Genomic DNA, 14,520 nt, shown 5'->3' with positions numbered 1-14,520 from the left:
GGGCCCCAGGTTGCATACACCTGCTATAGTGTATACTACAAAAAATAATTGGCCATGGCAACCCTACTTGCGATGCTTGTAGAAGTGTTCTTCAGATCACTCAGGGGTTAACAATATAGTACGAAACACGTGAAAATAGATGTTTCATCCGACTATATACTGTATTCCTGTACAGTTACACTCACACACACTGCCCAGAATAGCGCCCGTACACCTTTAGCAGCACCATACAAAGAGTACACTCAGGTCATACCAGTCCCATTTACAACACACAGGCTAGGCCGGAGAACTGAGCAGCACACTGGCAATACAGGTGGCGCTCTATATACATAACACAATCAAACACGCTGTTATGTTATACAACAATAGCCACAACTTTTCCTTTCCGCCTACAAAACATCACGTGACAGCACCGGGCCCTTTAACCCGCCATCCAATCACGGCCTTCTCCCATAACAGCGCATCTCAGATTGTTATTGCCCGAGTGTGTGAGAAGCGGTGATAGGCTACTGAGCCGGGAGGGCGGGCTTGAGCTGTGGGAAGTGCATGGGCGCTTATTAGGTTGCACTCAGTACTTCCGGTACACAGTAGTGGCTGACAGGGAAGAGAAGTGCACAATGTTTGGCTTTGTACAGTGCAGGGGAATCCAGCGGTGATCGTATAGTGAGTGGCGGTATGTAACTGTGAGGTTATGGAGTGCAGCCCAGTCTAGTACTGTTACCTGTTCTGCAACGCATATACACTTGTATTTATATTTGTTTATAAATATACCTCGCTTGGAGATGATTGAAGCTTGCTAGTGGGGAGTGAATGTTTGGGTATTAGTATGTACAGTGTGCTTGTCTTTTACATATATACTGTACTAAATCAGACATATGTGATACAATCTGACATTAGCATTAACAAAGCAGTCTTGGTATTTTGGAGTCCTCCCTCTAACTTATTATTATTATTATTATTTTTTTTACCTGTTGATTCTGCCACTTGTGGTTGGTTTTGACCTCCTGAAGAGTGATCTATGGTTGATTGCTTTTCAGAAGGTTTTTATCAGTTGGTGAGGAAGCATTTTATCTACACCCCCATTAACTCGAAGGAGGGATACATTTTAACCTTGTATGGCTGCTGTAAGACAGAAGTGCTATCCACTGTGCTTTCTATGTTTGCTCTGTGTTTTCTTTGCATCCTTTCTCTGCTTCTGCAAATGTTTGTCTTTTGTCCACTTTACATGCTGCCGACCTCTGAACTATGCCCTACCTACTACTGACCTCTGAACCCTTTTAATAGGGATGCACCTATATCCTTTTTTTCCCTCCTACTCACTGATACCTACCACAATTCTTCTCCCACCACCCCCCCCCCTTTTTTATTTTTATTTATATTAATTGAAGTGTATTTTTTTCCCCCCAAAATACAGTGTGACATAAAATATTGCAACCACCACCATTTTATTCTCTATGTTTTCTGCAAAAAAATCTATACTGTTTTGGAGGTTCTAAGTAATTTTTGAGCAAAAGATACTGATTTTAAATTTTAAATTTAAATTTTTATTTTTTTATTTTTTATTTTTTTTGTAAGCAACAAGTGTCAAAAAAAGGTTTGGACTTTAAAGGGGAGGTCAGCCCCCACACCTAGAGAAATGAAAAGTCAGCAGCTACAAATACTGCAGCTGCAGACTTTAAGCCCCCATTCACACCTAGGCGTTTTGTCGCCTGTAGTGTGACGCCGCAGCAGCTCCGAGACGCTGGAGGGATGAAAACACATTGCCCTCTATGGAGATGGTTCACATGTCCACGCCGAACGCCGTACGCCTGCAAAAAAAGTCCCGGACCTTTTTTTCAGGCGGCTTTCGACGTTCGGCATAGGAGATGTGAACCATCTCCATAGAGGGGGTGAGGCTGCATTCACAATCGTGGCATTTTGTCGCAGCAAATCGCGGTACAAAACGCCGCAATTTGTCGCCGCAATTTGCGGGACAAAACGCCGCAATTTTGTACGCCTAGGTGTGAATGCAGCCTTAATCAGGGCTCGACAAAACCCAGGCGCCAGGTCGCAATGGCGACTGGAAATTGCATCCTGGCGCCTGGATTACACTGCAGCAGTTGCGCAGACTAGCGTCGGGCTGGCCGATTAGTTGAGGCCGCGGCTTATGCGGCCTGCTGGAGCGGGATACATGTTCCATCTTCGAACGGGCGCCCGTGGACAGTGCTGTGATGAGCGCGGCTTGCTCTCACTGCCTGCCCACCTCCGAAATCATCTTCCCAGGTTGACAGCTGGGCTTGAGCGTTGCCAGGTGGGCGTGCGGGCCACACCTGGGTGATGCACGCCAGAGGGGTGACACCCGTGGATAGCTGCAGCTGCAACACCACCTTCTGCCCTACACTGATTGCTCCACTGACACAACAAGGGAGGGGCAGGAGTCGGACCGAAGCCGCCAGCACCTCCGCGCTGTTCTGAGATCTGTACACTCTCTATTAAGTAGATGGACATGTGTGGCAGGGGAGGAGTGCCTATGCTGATGGGGGTCTGCACCAAATTAGGTGTCTATACTGCAGTGATCTGTACTAAGGGGGGGGGGGGTTCTATACTGATGGCGGGGGTCTGCACTAAGGGGTGTCTATACTTCTGGGGTCATTACTAAGGGGGGGGGGGTGTATACTGCTGGGGTCTGTACTAAGGGGGGGATTCTATAATGATGGGGGGGGGGGGGGTCTGCACTAAGGGGGATTGTATACTGATGGGGATATGCACTAAAGAGAGGGTGTCTGCACTAAAAGGGGGGGGGGATTCTACACTGATGGGGGGTATAAAAAAAGATTGGATCTAAGGTCCCCGAACCAGAGAACCAAGGGGGAGGGGGGGTAAATAGGAGTATTACGGTACTGATACAAAGGTAAGAAGTGAAAGTAAATATTTAAAACAGAAAATAAATTTTATTAAAACACAGACAAAAGAAAATGCAAAATTAAAATGGTGATAACCATCTACAACACCAAAATAGATATGATATATTTTGGTGTTGTAGATGTTTATCACTATTTTTATTTTGTATTTTCTTTTGTCTGTGTTTTAATAAAATTTATTTTCTGTTTTAAATATTTACTTTCACTTCTTACCTTTGTATCAGTACCGTAATAGTCCTATTTGCTCCCCCCCCCCCCTTTGGTTCTCTGGTTCGGGGACCTTAGATCCAAGGAGACACAATTTTTTTTTTTTTTCCCACACCAGGTCACATCAACCCTAGTGATGCCACTGTCAGAGCCACCTCATCACTGCCACCCCATCACTGCAGCCTCACCAGCTTCGCTCATCAGTGAGTGCCACCTGTCAGTGCCCATCAGCACAGCCTATCAGTGCTTATTAGCTCAGCCTCATCAATGTCACCTAACAGTGCCCATCAGTGAGTGCCACCTGTCAGGCTGCTCTGATGGGCACTGATAGGTGGTGCTGATAAGCTCTGATTAGATGGCACCAATAGGTACTGATAGGCGGCACTGACAGGCGATACTGATGAGGCTGCGCTGATAAGCTGCACTGATGGGTACTGATAGGCGGCACTGACAGGCGGCACTAATGGGCACTGATAGACGATGCTGATAAGCACTGACAGATGGCACTGATCAGGCCGTGCTGATGGGCACTGATGAGGTGGCACTGACAATTGGCACTGACAGGTGACACTTATGGGCACTGCTAGGCTGCACTAATCAGGCTGCGCTGATGGGCACTGATGGGGTGGCACTGATGGGCACTGAGGTGGAGCTGACAGGCAGCACTAATGGGCACTGACAGATGACACTGATGAGACTGTGCTGATAAGTATTTATAGGCTGCACTGATTAGGTGGCACTGATGGGCTGCATCAGCGCAGCCTCATCAGTATCGCCTGTTGGTGCCCATTAGTGCCACCTATCGGGCTGCACTGATAAGATGGCACCATCATTGCCCATCAGAGCAGCCTCATCAGTGCCACCTTATTTTTTTTTTTTATTTTTTTTTACTTCTTGCTCTTTTTTCAATTGGCACCAGGCCCGAGCAATTCTTATTGTCTGACGCACCGGACATGCAGTTCTGGGCACTGGACAGCTGATTTAAAAACTGGCTCCTAACTTTTTTAGCTGGCTCCTAGATTCTAAGCAGATTGTCAAGCCCTGCTTTAAATTAGCGTTGTCCCGATACCGAATATTTGCAGGAGTACTTGCAAATGCTTGTCTGATACCTGGACATTTAGGAACAATTGGTGCGGCGGCGGGGAAGTTATGATCACGATCTCCCTGTATGGCAGCTGACGGCTGCTTCTCCTCCTCTCCCCTCCGTAGCTTTCAGCTGCTTTATTAAAAGCCACACAAGGAGATCGGTGATTATAACTTCCCTTGCCACACGATTGTTCCTGAGTGTCCCCTGGCTCCCCTCTTTGTACTCTTCTGTGCTCCTCCAGTCCCCCTCTGTGTTCTTTTCCAATCCCCACCCTGTCCTGCTCTGGTCCCCTTCTGTGTGCTCCTTTTCCAAATGCACAGAGTCCGTGATTACTCATTCTGTCTATTCATAACTGAGCATTGTAAACTCAGTTAAAGTGGAAGTAGACCCTCTAGAAATTTTCAAAAAAGAAAACCTGCAAGAGAAAGGCATAATGAGCTAGTATGCATAGCATACTAGCTCATTATGAATGACTTACCTGAGCGCTCCTCGTTCCCCTCCTCGGCCACCACCATGTCTTCTCCGAGTGCTTTCCGGGCATCGCCGCTCTGGCACTGTGACTGGCTGGAGCGGTGACGACGTCACTCCTGCACATGTGCGTGGGACCTGCAGATCCCATTCAAGACCCAGCACGCTCAGTACACCTGTGCCGTAGACAGCGGTGCATTCTTTTTGGCAAATATCTCCTAAACCGTGTATGTTTATTTAGGCGATATTGCAAACACCTACAGGAAAGCCTTAATCTAGGCTTACCTGTAGGTAAAAGTAGTCAGTGGGTTTACAACCACTTTAATGAATGATGAGGAGCCACTGTCTTCTGACCATTCATCTTCAGTGCAGCTGAGGCTGCAGCGAAAGGGACTGGGGAATCTCTATCTTAAGTCCCCTTTTCATGTCTAAATTTTCAATTTTTTTTTTTTTTTTTTTATATATAAATATATGTCAAAGGTGTATAAAAATATTAACAAAAAAAAAACGATTTGATTTTAAATAGTTCATAAAATAGAAGTGAACTAAAAAGAATTACTTGACAGGTTTCTTTAAACTGAATTCATCTGCAGATCAAAGTTAATCTTATTGATCTGTAGATGAATAAACTGAAAGATACAAAAATAAACCATGTTTCTTTATATCTTTCTATTTCAGCGGCTGAGCAATGTTGTTGATAAACATTGCCCGGCTGCTTTTTTATTTAACTGCTTGAATTGCTGAGACTTTGTTTTCTACTTCAGCTGTCAACAGGGTAACCCCACTGACGGCTAAATGAGTCATCGGTTTTTAAGGACATATCATGCAAATACTTAGTATTGGCACCGATATCGGTATTGGTGAATGACTTTAAAGACATATGTATACAAGACAAGAAGAAGAAGAAACAACCTAAATATTAAATAATAACCCACACCATCCCATCACTGATCCATAAAAATAAAATAAAAAATTAAGAACAAACTACAAATAGTACATATCAGTTACAGGTTTCTAAGTGAATACATTCTAACCAGCATTTCCATATATATTCAAATGTAAATATATCATTACGTAGAAAGTATATTTGCTTCTTCTATGCAATACTTATTCAATTCTTGGACCCATTCAGATCCTGTAGGGGGAGAAACTGAAACCCATTTAACAACGGTAATTCTTTGAGTGATAAAGAGTACTTCTAGAAACACCTGGGAGTTTATACTCAACCAAAAGAGAAGAGTCAAAATGCCCAAAAATACATGTCGAAAGACCTGTTACATTATTTTATAATTTGGATAAGTTCTGTCTAGTATCGTTTTAAGCTTAGGATAGTGCCACAGCAGGTAAATCGGGTCTCTCTGTTGGGTTGCCCACATCTTTTAAAGCAAAAATCTGTCCATAGACCTATACTACAAAGACAATGCGAAGTCCAAAATAAACCAGATGGATAATGAACAATTGCGTTGGCGGATACAAGGGGGAAGGAGAAACGAGAGGCATCCTTTTCAGACCCTGGTCCCAGACTTCATCAGGAAAATGGCCTAACTGGATGTCTCGACAAAAATTTTGATAAAGGTTGCACATAAGTCTCAAAAATCGGGGCCCTTTGAATCACTGATTCCAACAATTTAATGAAATAACGGAGTATCTGCAATAGAGAAGCTGAGGGAGCTTTTCTGTGTGTATGTCTGATTTGAAGTTACTGATGGAAGATCTTTTGTCTAAATAAAATTCTAATTGCAATTGCTGAAATTATTTGATAAATTGATTTTCACATAAATGGGAAGTGATCAGAATGCCTCTCCTGGCCCAAATTTGGGAAGTAAATCATTAGGCCATATAGCGGGGGTATGCAATTAGCAGACCTCCAGCTGTTGCAAAACAAGTCCCATCATGCCTCTTCCTCTGGGTGTCTTGAGAAAAGAGAAAATTACCCCTAGGGGCTTTGTGCTGCAGCAAAGAATGGAAACGTACCATAAAATAAAAAATTAGAAATTTATTAAATATAGAGTTCAAAAGGCCCCAAACAGTGGGGACTCAAGATATGAGCTTATGGCAACATAGGTTATACATAGCAAATAAAAACACAAAATAGAACAAGTACAGACATAGCATAACAGTACTGTGGAGTGTACAAAATACTATGGGCGAAAAAACACCCCTACGCGTTTCGACCTTTTAAAAGTAGCGGTCTTCTTCAGGGAGTATTGGTTAGACGCTGCCATAGGTTCTATAAAAAGAATACATACAAAAAGATACATGCAGATGAGTGGAACATCATAACAAAAGAACATGAAGAGGCCCGCCACCCACAGCCATATAGGTAGATGGCGGGATGCGGGTGTTCCTCCTATAAATATGGACTGATGTAAAAGGTACCATTGCCACTCACCCAAGGGCGTCCACTCGAAGGCGTAGATCCGGACCAGATGAACCAATACCGCACCATCAAACTTCCCACGGGGGTATCGGTGGGGTGAAACAAGGGGGAGAGGAGCTCCCCTGGGTCAGTGTGGAAAAAGACTCCGAATTCCAATTCACCAACAGGAGAGGTACCGCCCGGGCCCACGAGAGGTCAACGGATAGCGCGCCGAAGGGTCGCGCCCCGAGGCGGGCCGGGGGGGGGGGGGGACCGCCACCGAAGGGGGGGCGGAGGGGGAGAACGGGGCCGGGCAGGGAAGGGGCACAGGGGGGAGGGGGGAGGCCCCCAACAAAGCCGGGGATGGCAGATGGAAGCCAAAAGGGTAGGGGCGAGCACCCATAACCCGCTGGGTCAGGGGGGGCCCAGCACCACCGTACGAAACCGGGATGGGTAGGTTGGGGTGCGGTTAAGCACTCCCCTCCTTAAATTGCGATGAAGACCCTGTAAGAAAATACACACAAATATATGTAAGGCTGAAAAGTGTATCTGAAAAATGAAAAAATAAAAAACTATAAGAATGAAAGGAAAAATAAACTAGTAAATGTGAATACATGCCGGGCTGAACAGGAAGCCTGATGTATCAGCATAGAGATTAGATGAGCGAGAGAGATGCACCGGTAGGAGAAGGAGATGTGAAAATAGAAAAAAAGGGGGAAAAAACAGGGGGAAAAAAGGGAAAGGGAAACTGTGCGAAAATAGTGAGATATGACGTGAAGGCAAAACTGAAGAGGTCAGTGCAGTGAAAAGGACTAGAACAGAAAATGGAAGGAGTGTTGGGTGACTGAGAGAATCACGATAAAAGTGCGGTGTGTGATGTAGTGGAGAGAGTGTAGGAAGTGTGTGAAAGAATGGAGTGAAACAGCAGTGAAAAGTGAAGGAGCAAAGAAAAAATGAAATATAATTAAAATGAATGTCAAAAGGGAGGAAAAAAAGGGGTGAGAGAGAAAAAAAGAATGTTGAGGTGAAAAGTGAAAAGAAAAGAGACACAAAATATACTGATAATGGATGTGACTACGGGTGTGTAAGTGACCTGTGATGTGTGTACAAATACATGGGACTAAAAAGACAAACAAGTGAATGAAAGGGAAGTGAGGAAAGGGACCGAGAGAAGGGCTAATAAAGACACATGAAAAGTGAAGGAATAGGAATAGGAATACCTGTGCTATCTGTGATGCTCACAGAAAATAGATGGTCGGATAGTACAATGGTTAGAACTGTAGCCTTCCTGTTAAGGAGGAATGTTGAGACACCTTTAAAAGAGGTGCTGACATCTGTTAAAGAAATAACAAAATGAAAAGATAAAAGTATAAGTAAAAGAATGCCAAGGTGGATGGCAAGTCTGCAGGAAAAAGAGAGCGGAGCTCAAGCTCCCACCTACCCTCCTGCAGCCAAAGTCTGTAATGACCACCAAAATCAGTCGCCGTGGGATCTGGGTTTATCCCGATGGGGCTGGCTGTTTATATAGGGTATGTCTAAGCAGGTGGGGGAGTACACTCCCTCAGCACCTGTGGCAACCCCACCCCGTGATAAGTGGAGGGCGGGCCCGGATGGACACCAGTCGGCCCGAGAAACACACCCACCACTAAGGCAGGTGTGAGCATCGCCAGAGGATCCTCCCTCACGAAACCCCCCCCCCCCACCACCCACAGGGACGCCACCCCCGCCCACCCCAAGAAACGAACCATCCCAAGACCCCCCCCCCCACCTACGCCCACCCGCCGCGCGCGCAGCCAAGCAGCGCGCCTCAGCCGCCAAGGCGGCGTAAACGGTGGCCTCCCCGGCGTTCCAGAGGGGACAGTGGAGTCCCCGGTGTACAACTCCATCCTCCTCGTCCTGGGACGGAGCTGCAACCGGACGCACTGGTGGTGTCATGCCTGTGGCTGTCAGTCTTGCTATGCCTCATGGGACTTGTAGTTCTAAAACAGCAGGAGGTCCGCTAATTGCATATCCCTGCCCTATATGGTAAGCATAGTATAACCAGTAATCCTTCACAGATGCTCAGACTCGTCCAATCAAACTAACAGTAGGGAGCTGTGATGGAAATAAGGGCTATGCGGAAGTCTCCAAAGCGTATAGTGGATACACCCCTTTAAACATCCCCCTTAATCAATTTGTAAGAGATTTTTGTGGAGGAGTGGCTTACCCAACCATTCGAATGTTGGAGTTGTGTTGCCAAATAGTACAACCAGGGATTTGGTATGGCCAGGCCTCCCCCTATTCTTTGGGTACTAAAGGAGTTCTAGCCTAATCCTAGGTGTTTTATTTTTATTTATTTTTTTCTTCCAAATAAAATCTCTAAAGATACCAAAAAAAAGAAAAAAAAAAGTATGTATATGTAAATGTTTAGTACTATTTACACTACTGAAGTCACTCCTGAGACTCTTCATATGCTCACTAGAATCACTGGTCTTGCGATGGTGAGAACCTGTGCTGATGAGACCCATAAAATCCCCCCTAAATTAAACAAAAAGAGATATATATATATATATATATATATATATATATCTCTTTTTGTTTAATTTAGGGGGGATTTTATGGGTCTCATCAGCACAGGTTCTCAGGAGTGACTTCAGTAGTGTAAATAGTACTAAACATGAAACATTAATCAGAAATCCGATAAGGCTGACTTTCATCAGTCTTGCATACACACTATCAGACTAAATTCCGACTGTGCCAAAATGCGGTGACGTAAAACACTACAACAAGCCGAAAAAAATGAAGTTCAATGCTTCCGAGCATGCGTCGACTTGATTCTGAGCATGCGTGGATTTTTCTTTGATGGAGTGCCACACAGACGATCGTAATTTCCCGTCGTTTATTTATCCATAGGAAAAATGTAAAACATGTTCTATTTTTGTTTTTTACACCGATGGGGGGGGGGGAGACAGATGAGGCCCACACACGATCGGTTTGTCTGATGAGTCCATTGGTCTTTTTTCATCGGGCAAACCGATTGTGTGTACACGGCTTTAAACTTAAAGTGGTGGTTCACCCACACTAACAACATTTTAGCACAGCGCGAGCTACAGTATGCCTGTATTGTATTTTTTTTAGCCCGGTACTCACTGTGCAATCCTATATAGACGATTCCGACTCCCCGCGGGGAATGGGCGTTCCTATCAAGAGGGAGGATGATTGACGGCCGGCTATGGCACGTCACGCTCCCCGAAGATAGCCGGAACAGGTCTCAGCTCTTCACGGCGCTATACGGCGCCTGCGCACAGACTATGCGCAGGCACCGTGAAGCGCCAAGTCCTATTTCGGCTATTTCCGGAAAAGCGTGATGTGCCAGAGCCGGCCGTCAATCATCCTCCCTCTTGATAGGAACGCCCATTCCCCGCGGGGAGACTGTAGCTTGCGCTACTATGCCTAATTTAATGCTATAAAAAATTTTTTTTTTTTTATTAGGGTGAACCACCGCTTTATTTCAAGCCTCCCCTTGCTTTTTCATTGGCATGCTTCGAGGAACATTGTATTGAGTGCAGGCCACCATGGTGATTCACCCCACTTCAGCTGAGCCTGGGAAACCAACAGCTGGGAATGGGGTGCATGATGGTGGAAGTCATTCTACCTGGAAGAGGACAAGCAATTGATCAGGGAGTGGAGGAGAGGTGGAGAGGTAAGTATTACTGCACCACTCATTTTTAAAACAACTGAGTCACTGGAATTGGGCTATAAGGAAATACTTCGATGGAAACATAATACTTTCTGCAAAATGCATTGTGAGACTGTCCTTTTGGGAACCTTTTCTATATTTCATATAAGAGAAATCTCAAAACGAAGATGTGCTTCCTCTTTGCTAACATTTAATGTCTCTGTTGCAGGGGGAGACGTCTTTCAGGTATGGCTGGTCGTAGGAAAAGAGCTGCTCCAGCAAAGCTGGATGATGAAGCAAAGAAGCAATTATGCTGGAACATGCATGAAGACAGAAGGAATGACCCAACTCTAGAAGTGAATGAAAGTGATCTAGATGCTAGTACATCATTCTCATTTGTAAAAGACAAACCTGAAAGTCTGTTTCCCACATTGGGACCTGAAAATGTTATTTCAGAACTATGCACTGAGGGTAAAAAAGAACCCAATGTCATCTTAACACAAGTGTTCACTGACCTTACTATTTTGAACTCCCTTCATCAAGTAGATGTTTGGAAAGTGTTGCTAGGTATTTTCAGTATTTATTTTAAGTCCACACTGCACTCTGAAACTATTTTTCAAGGCCACAGTTTTACATTGACTAGAAATGCTCCACAGTCAGCTCAGCTACTACTTTGCGCCTATAAAAGCGGAACAGATGAGGATGATAAGGGGACTATAAATTCATGCAGGAAGAATAACACAGAAGAGCTGGTGGTTGAAACCTCAGTTGGAGATCAGTTGCTTGAAGATTTAATATGGTTGCAAAAAAAGAAGCTAATTGCACTTTGTCAAAGACAAATAGAACATGATGAAATTAAGGTAAATTATTTGTTTTAGTGTCAAACTTTTTTTTTTTTTTTACTAAAGTTCTCAGTTTTTTTTCTTTAAAAATAACAAACGTTATACTTACCTGCTCTGTGCAGTGGTTCCTCCTCCTTCTCTGGTCCCTCGCTGATGCTTCTGACCCCTGCCGAGTGCCCCCACAGCAAGCACCTTGCCGTGGGGGCACTGGAGCCGCGCCACTGCTCTTTATGTCCATTAAGACACGGAACTGTGGTTTAGCCCCCTCTCTCGTCATTGGACAACTGTATCCCAGTCAATCGGCTTGAGTTCTGAATGTCTGAGACACTCGTGGACAACGCTGGATCGAGAGGTGGCTCAGTCAAATATTAGGGGGGCTGCTGCACACACAAGTTTTTTTTTTTTTTTTTTGTTTTTTTTGTTTTGTTTTTTATCCTAATGCATAGAATGCATCGAGATAAAAAACCTTCTGCCTTTACAACCAATTTTTGTCCACTGTGTATTTATGCATTTTTGATTGGTATAGCAGAGCCATCTTAAAGAAGACCCGAATGTTGAAAGCTGTCCCCAAAAATAGAAACGGCACTATTTTGCTATAGGTCCCCTTAGACCGTTTTCCCCTTACTGACTTGCCTTTTCTTGTTCTGCTATGTGTCTCTGTGTTGAAGAAGCCTGGGTAGATGCAGTACTTTGTTTATGACAGAGCTTCCCCTGATGACTTGTGATCTAATAGTGGGAGAATATTCCAGCAGCAGCAGAAGGCACAGATTTACGGAATTGATAAGGCAGGAGTAGATACTGTACATTCTTGCACTGCAGGTCCTCAGGTACACATTTCTCTGCAGCAAGGAGAACATTTAGCAGCACTGACATAGAAAATCTTAATCTTGTAAGACTAGCAGCCAGAGGCAGCAGTGCCCTGTAAGGCTGGATTCCCACCTATGCAATTTTAGTGCTTTTTGCATTTTTAAGATTCGCACTACAGTCCATTTAACACGGTTTCCTGTGGAACACGTTCTGTAGTGCAAAATTCAAAAAGCACTAAAACTGCATAGGTGTGAATCCAGCCTAAGATCTCACACTGCAGATATACAACTATAGAGTGACTAGGCACAGGTAATACACTTCTATTTTTCAGGGGGAATTCAAGATAAAAAGTTAATATTTCAGAGTATGGCTTAAAGGGGTTGAAAAGGAATTTTTTATTTTTTCCCCCCCTACTAGCTTCCTTTACCTTGGTGCAGTCCTCCTTCACTTACCTATCATTCGATTTTGCTTTTAAATGTCCTTATTTCTTCTGAGAAATGCTCACTTCCTGTTCTTCTGTCTGTAACTCACCACCGTAATGCAAGGCTTTCTTCCTGGTGTGGAGAAAGCCTCTTGAGGGGGCGAGCAGGAAAGTCGGGACACTCTCTACTTTGCAGATAGAGAAAGGAGCTGTGTATTAGTGCGCGTCCTGACACTCCTGCTCGCCCCCTCAAGAGGCTTTCTCCACACCAGGGAGAAAGCATTACGGGTGGTGAGTTACAGACAGAAGAACAGGAAGTGAGGATTTCTCAGAAGAAATAAGGACATTTTTAAAGCAAAATTGAAGGATGAGGTAAGTGAAGGAGGACTGCACTAAGGTAAAGGAAGCTGTTTAGGAAACTTTTTTTTTTTTTTTTTTTTTTTCCTTTACAACCCCTTTAAGCTAGCCATATATTATACAATGTTCTTGTTCAATTTCCTTTAGATTAATCTTCAAGTATGTAGTGGAAGGGCCTCTCTACTTGCAAACAAATTGAACGTTCAGGTTTATAAGATTTTGCTAAATCTAAAAGAAAATTGTGTAATGTATGGCCAGCCTTAGGTGGAGTTAATTTTCAGTTTTTTAGTTCACGTCCAATTTAAGACACAAGTTTTTACATTTCATCACTCTCATTGAGTATCTGAAAATGAACAGGGGTTTGTTTGTCTTTTAAATGCAGTTTGTAAAGCCATGCACTTTATTCTATGCACCATTGACAATACGTGCATCAAAGTACTGGTATATAGTAGATCTAAACCTTGCTACTAGAATTGTGTGCAAGCCTTGTGCATCCAAAAGTTGTTTTCAATCTTTTTCTAATATTTAGGTTTTACAGTAGGTAATCTTTACCACTCAGATGTCCAAACAATCAGTTCCACTGGAAACATTTCTCAGTTGCCAGAAACGAAAACTCCACCCAGGCAAATGAACATATACAGATTATTTACCTGTAACTCCACTTTTGTGAGGAAAAAAATGGCAAGTAAAGAAAAAAAATAATATGGCGTGTACAATTGCGATACGTCATATTGTAATTGAATGTTATTAAAATTTTTCCATTTTTCGATCTGTAGCCACTGTAATTTTCCTCTAAATGAAATGAGGCTACATGGAGGTGTTCTGGAGTGTGTATTGATCACTCCCCAGAATCATAATTTCCTGCTTCTGTGATTGGCTCACCAATCTTCCCAGAAGTCAGATTTCAGGCATCCCCTTGCAACAAAAATTTCATTTTTGGGTGAGATATTTCCAATAGGAACACGTCTAAAGGAATGCAGGCCCAGCACAATTGCTCATTGGTGCTCTTTAGCTGCCACAGCTGACTGATAATTATGAAACCACTCCCATTATACCAACTCGGCACCTGCTTTAGTAAATCTATCCCATTGTGCAGGCATGGGCACTGTTGTCACTATTAGGTAGCTGCTTCTTAGCATTAAAGCGGATCTCCACTCTAAAGTGAAGTCGCGCTGATCGGCACCCTCCCCCCCTCCGGTGTCACATTTGACACCTTTCAGGGGGGAGGGGGGTGCAGATACCTGTCTACAGACAGGTATCTGCACCCACTTCCGTTCCGGCCCTACGATACGGGCAAAAGACGGGTTTTTTTCCTTACTTCCCGTCCGTCCCCCGTTGTATGCTGGGAACACTCGGCTCCCAGCACACAGCGGGAGACAATCGGCGGGCGCAGGGCGACTCGCGCATGCGCCGT

At 44.2% G+C, this 14,520-nt stretch overlaps 1 protein-coding gene across 1 annotated transcript in view; it reads left to right on the top strand.

The window, feature by feature from the left end:
* The first annotated feature begins 552 nt into the window (after positions 1-552).
* The window catches only part of SHPRH (SNF2 histone linker PHD RING helicase), a 146,575-nt gene continuing 132,607 nt past the window's right edge, over positions 553-14,520 (top strand). Inside the window, exons 1-2 of the mRNA XM_040350870.1 lie at positions 553-673; positions 10,909-11,539. Coding sequence (XP_040206804.1) covers positions 10,928-11,539 — 612 coding nt within the window. The 5' untranslated portion in view covers positions 553-673; positions 10,909-10,927. The remainder of the gene's footprint in view (positions 674-10,908; positions 11,540-14,520) is intronic.

This window comes from Rana temporaria, chromosome 4, assembly GCF_905171775.1.
Source record: "Rana temporaria chromosome 4, aRanTem1.1, whole genome shotgun sequence".
Taxonomy (NCBI): Eukaryota; Metazoa; Chordata; class Amphibia; order Anura; family Ranidae; genus Rana; species Rana temporaria.
Note: the sequence above shows the minus strand (reverse complement) of the source record. Positions and strands in the feature narration are given on the sequence as shown.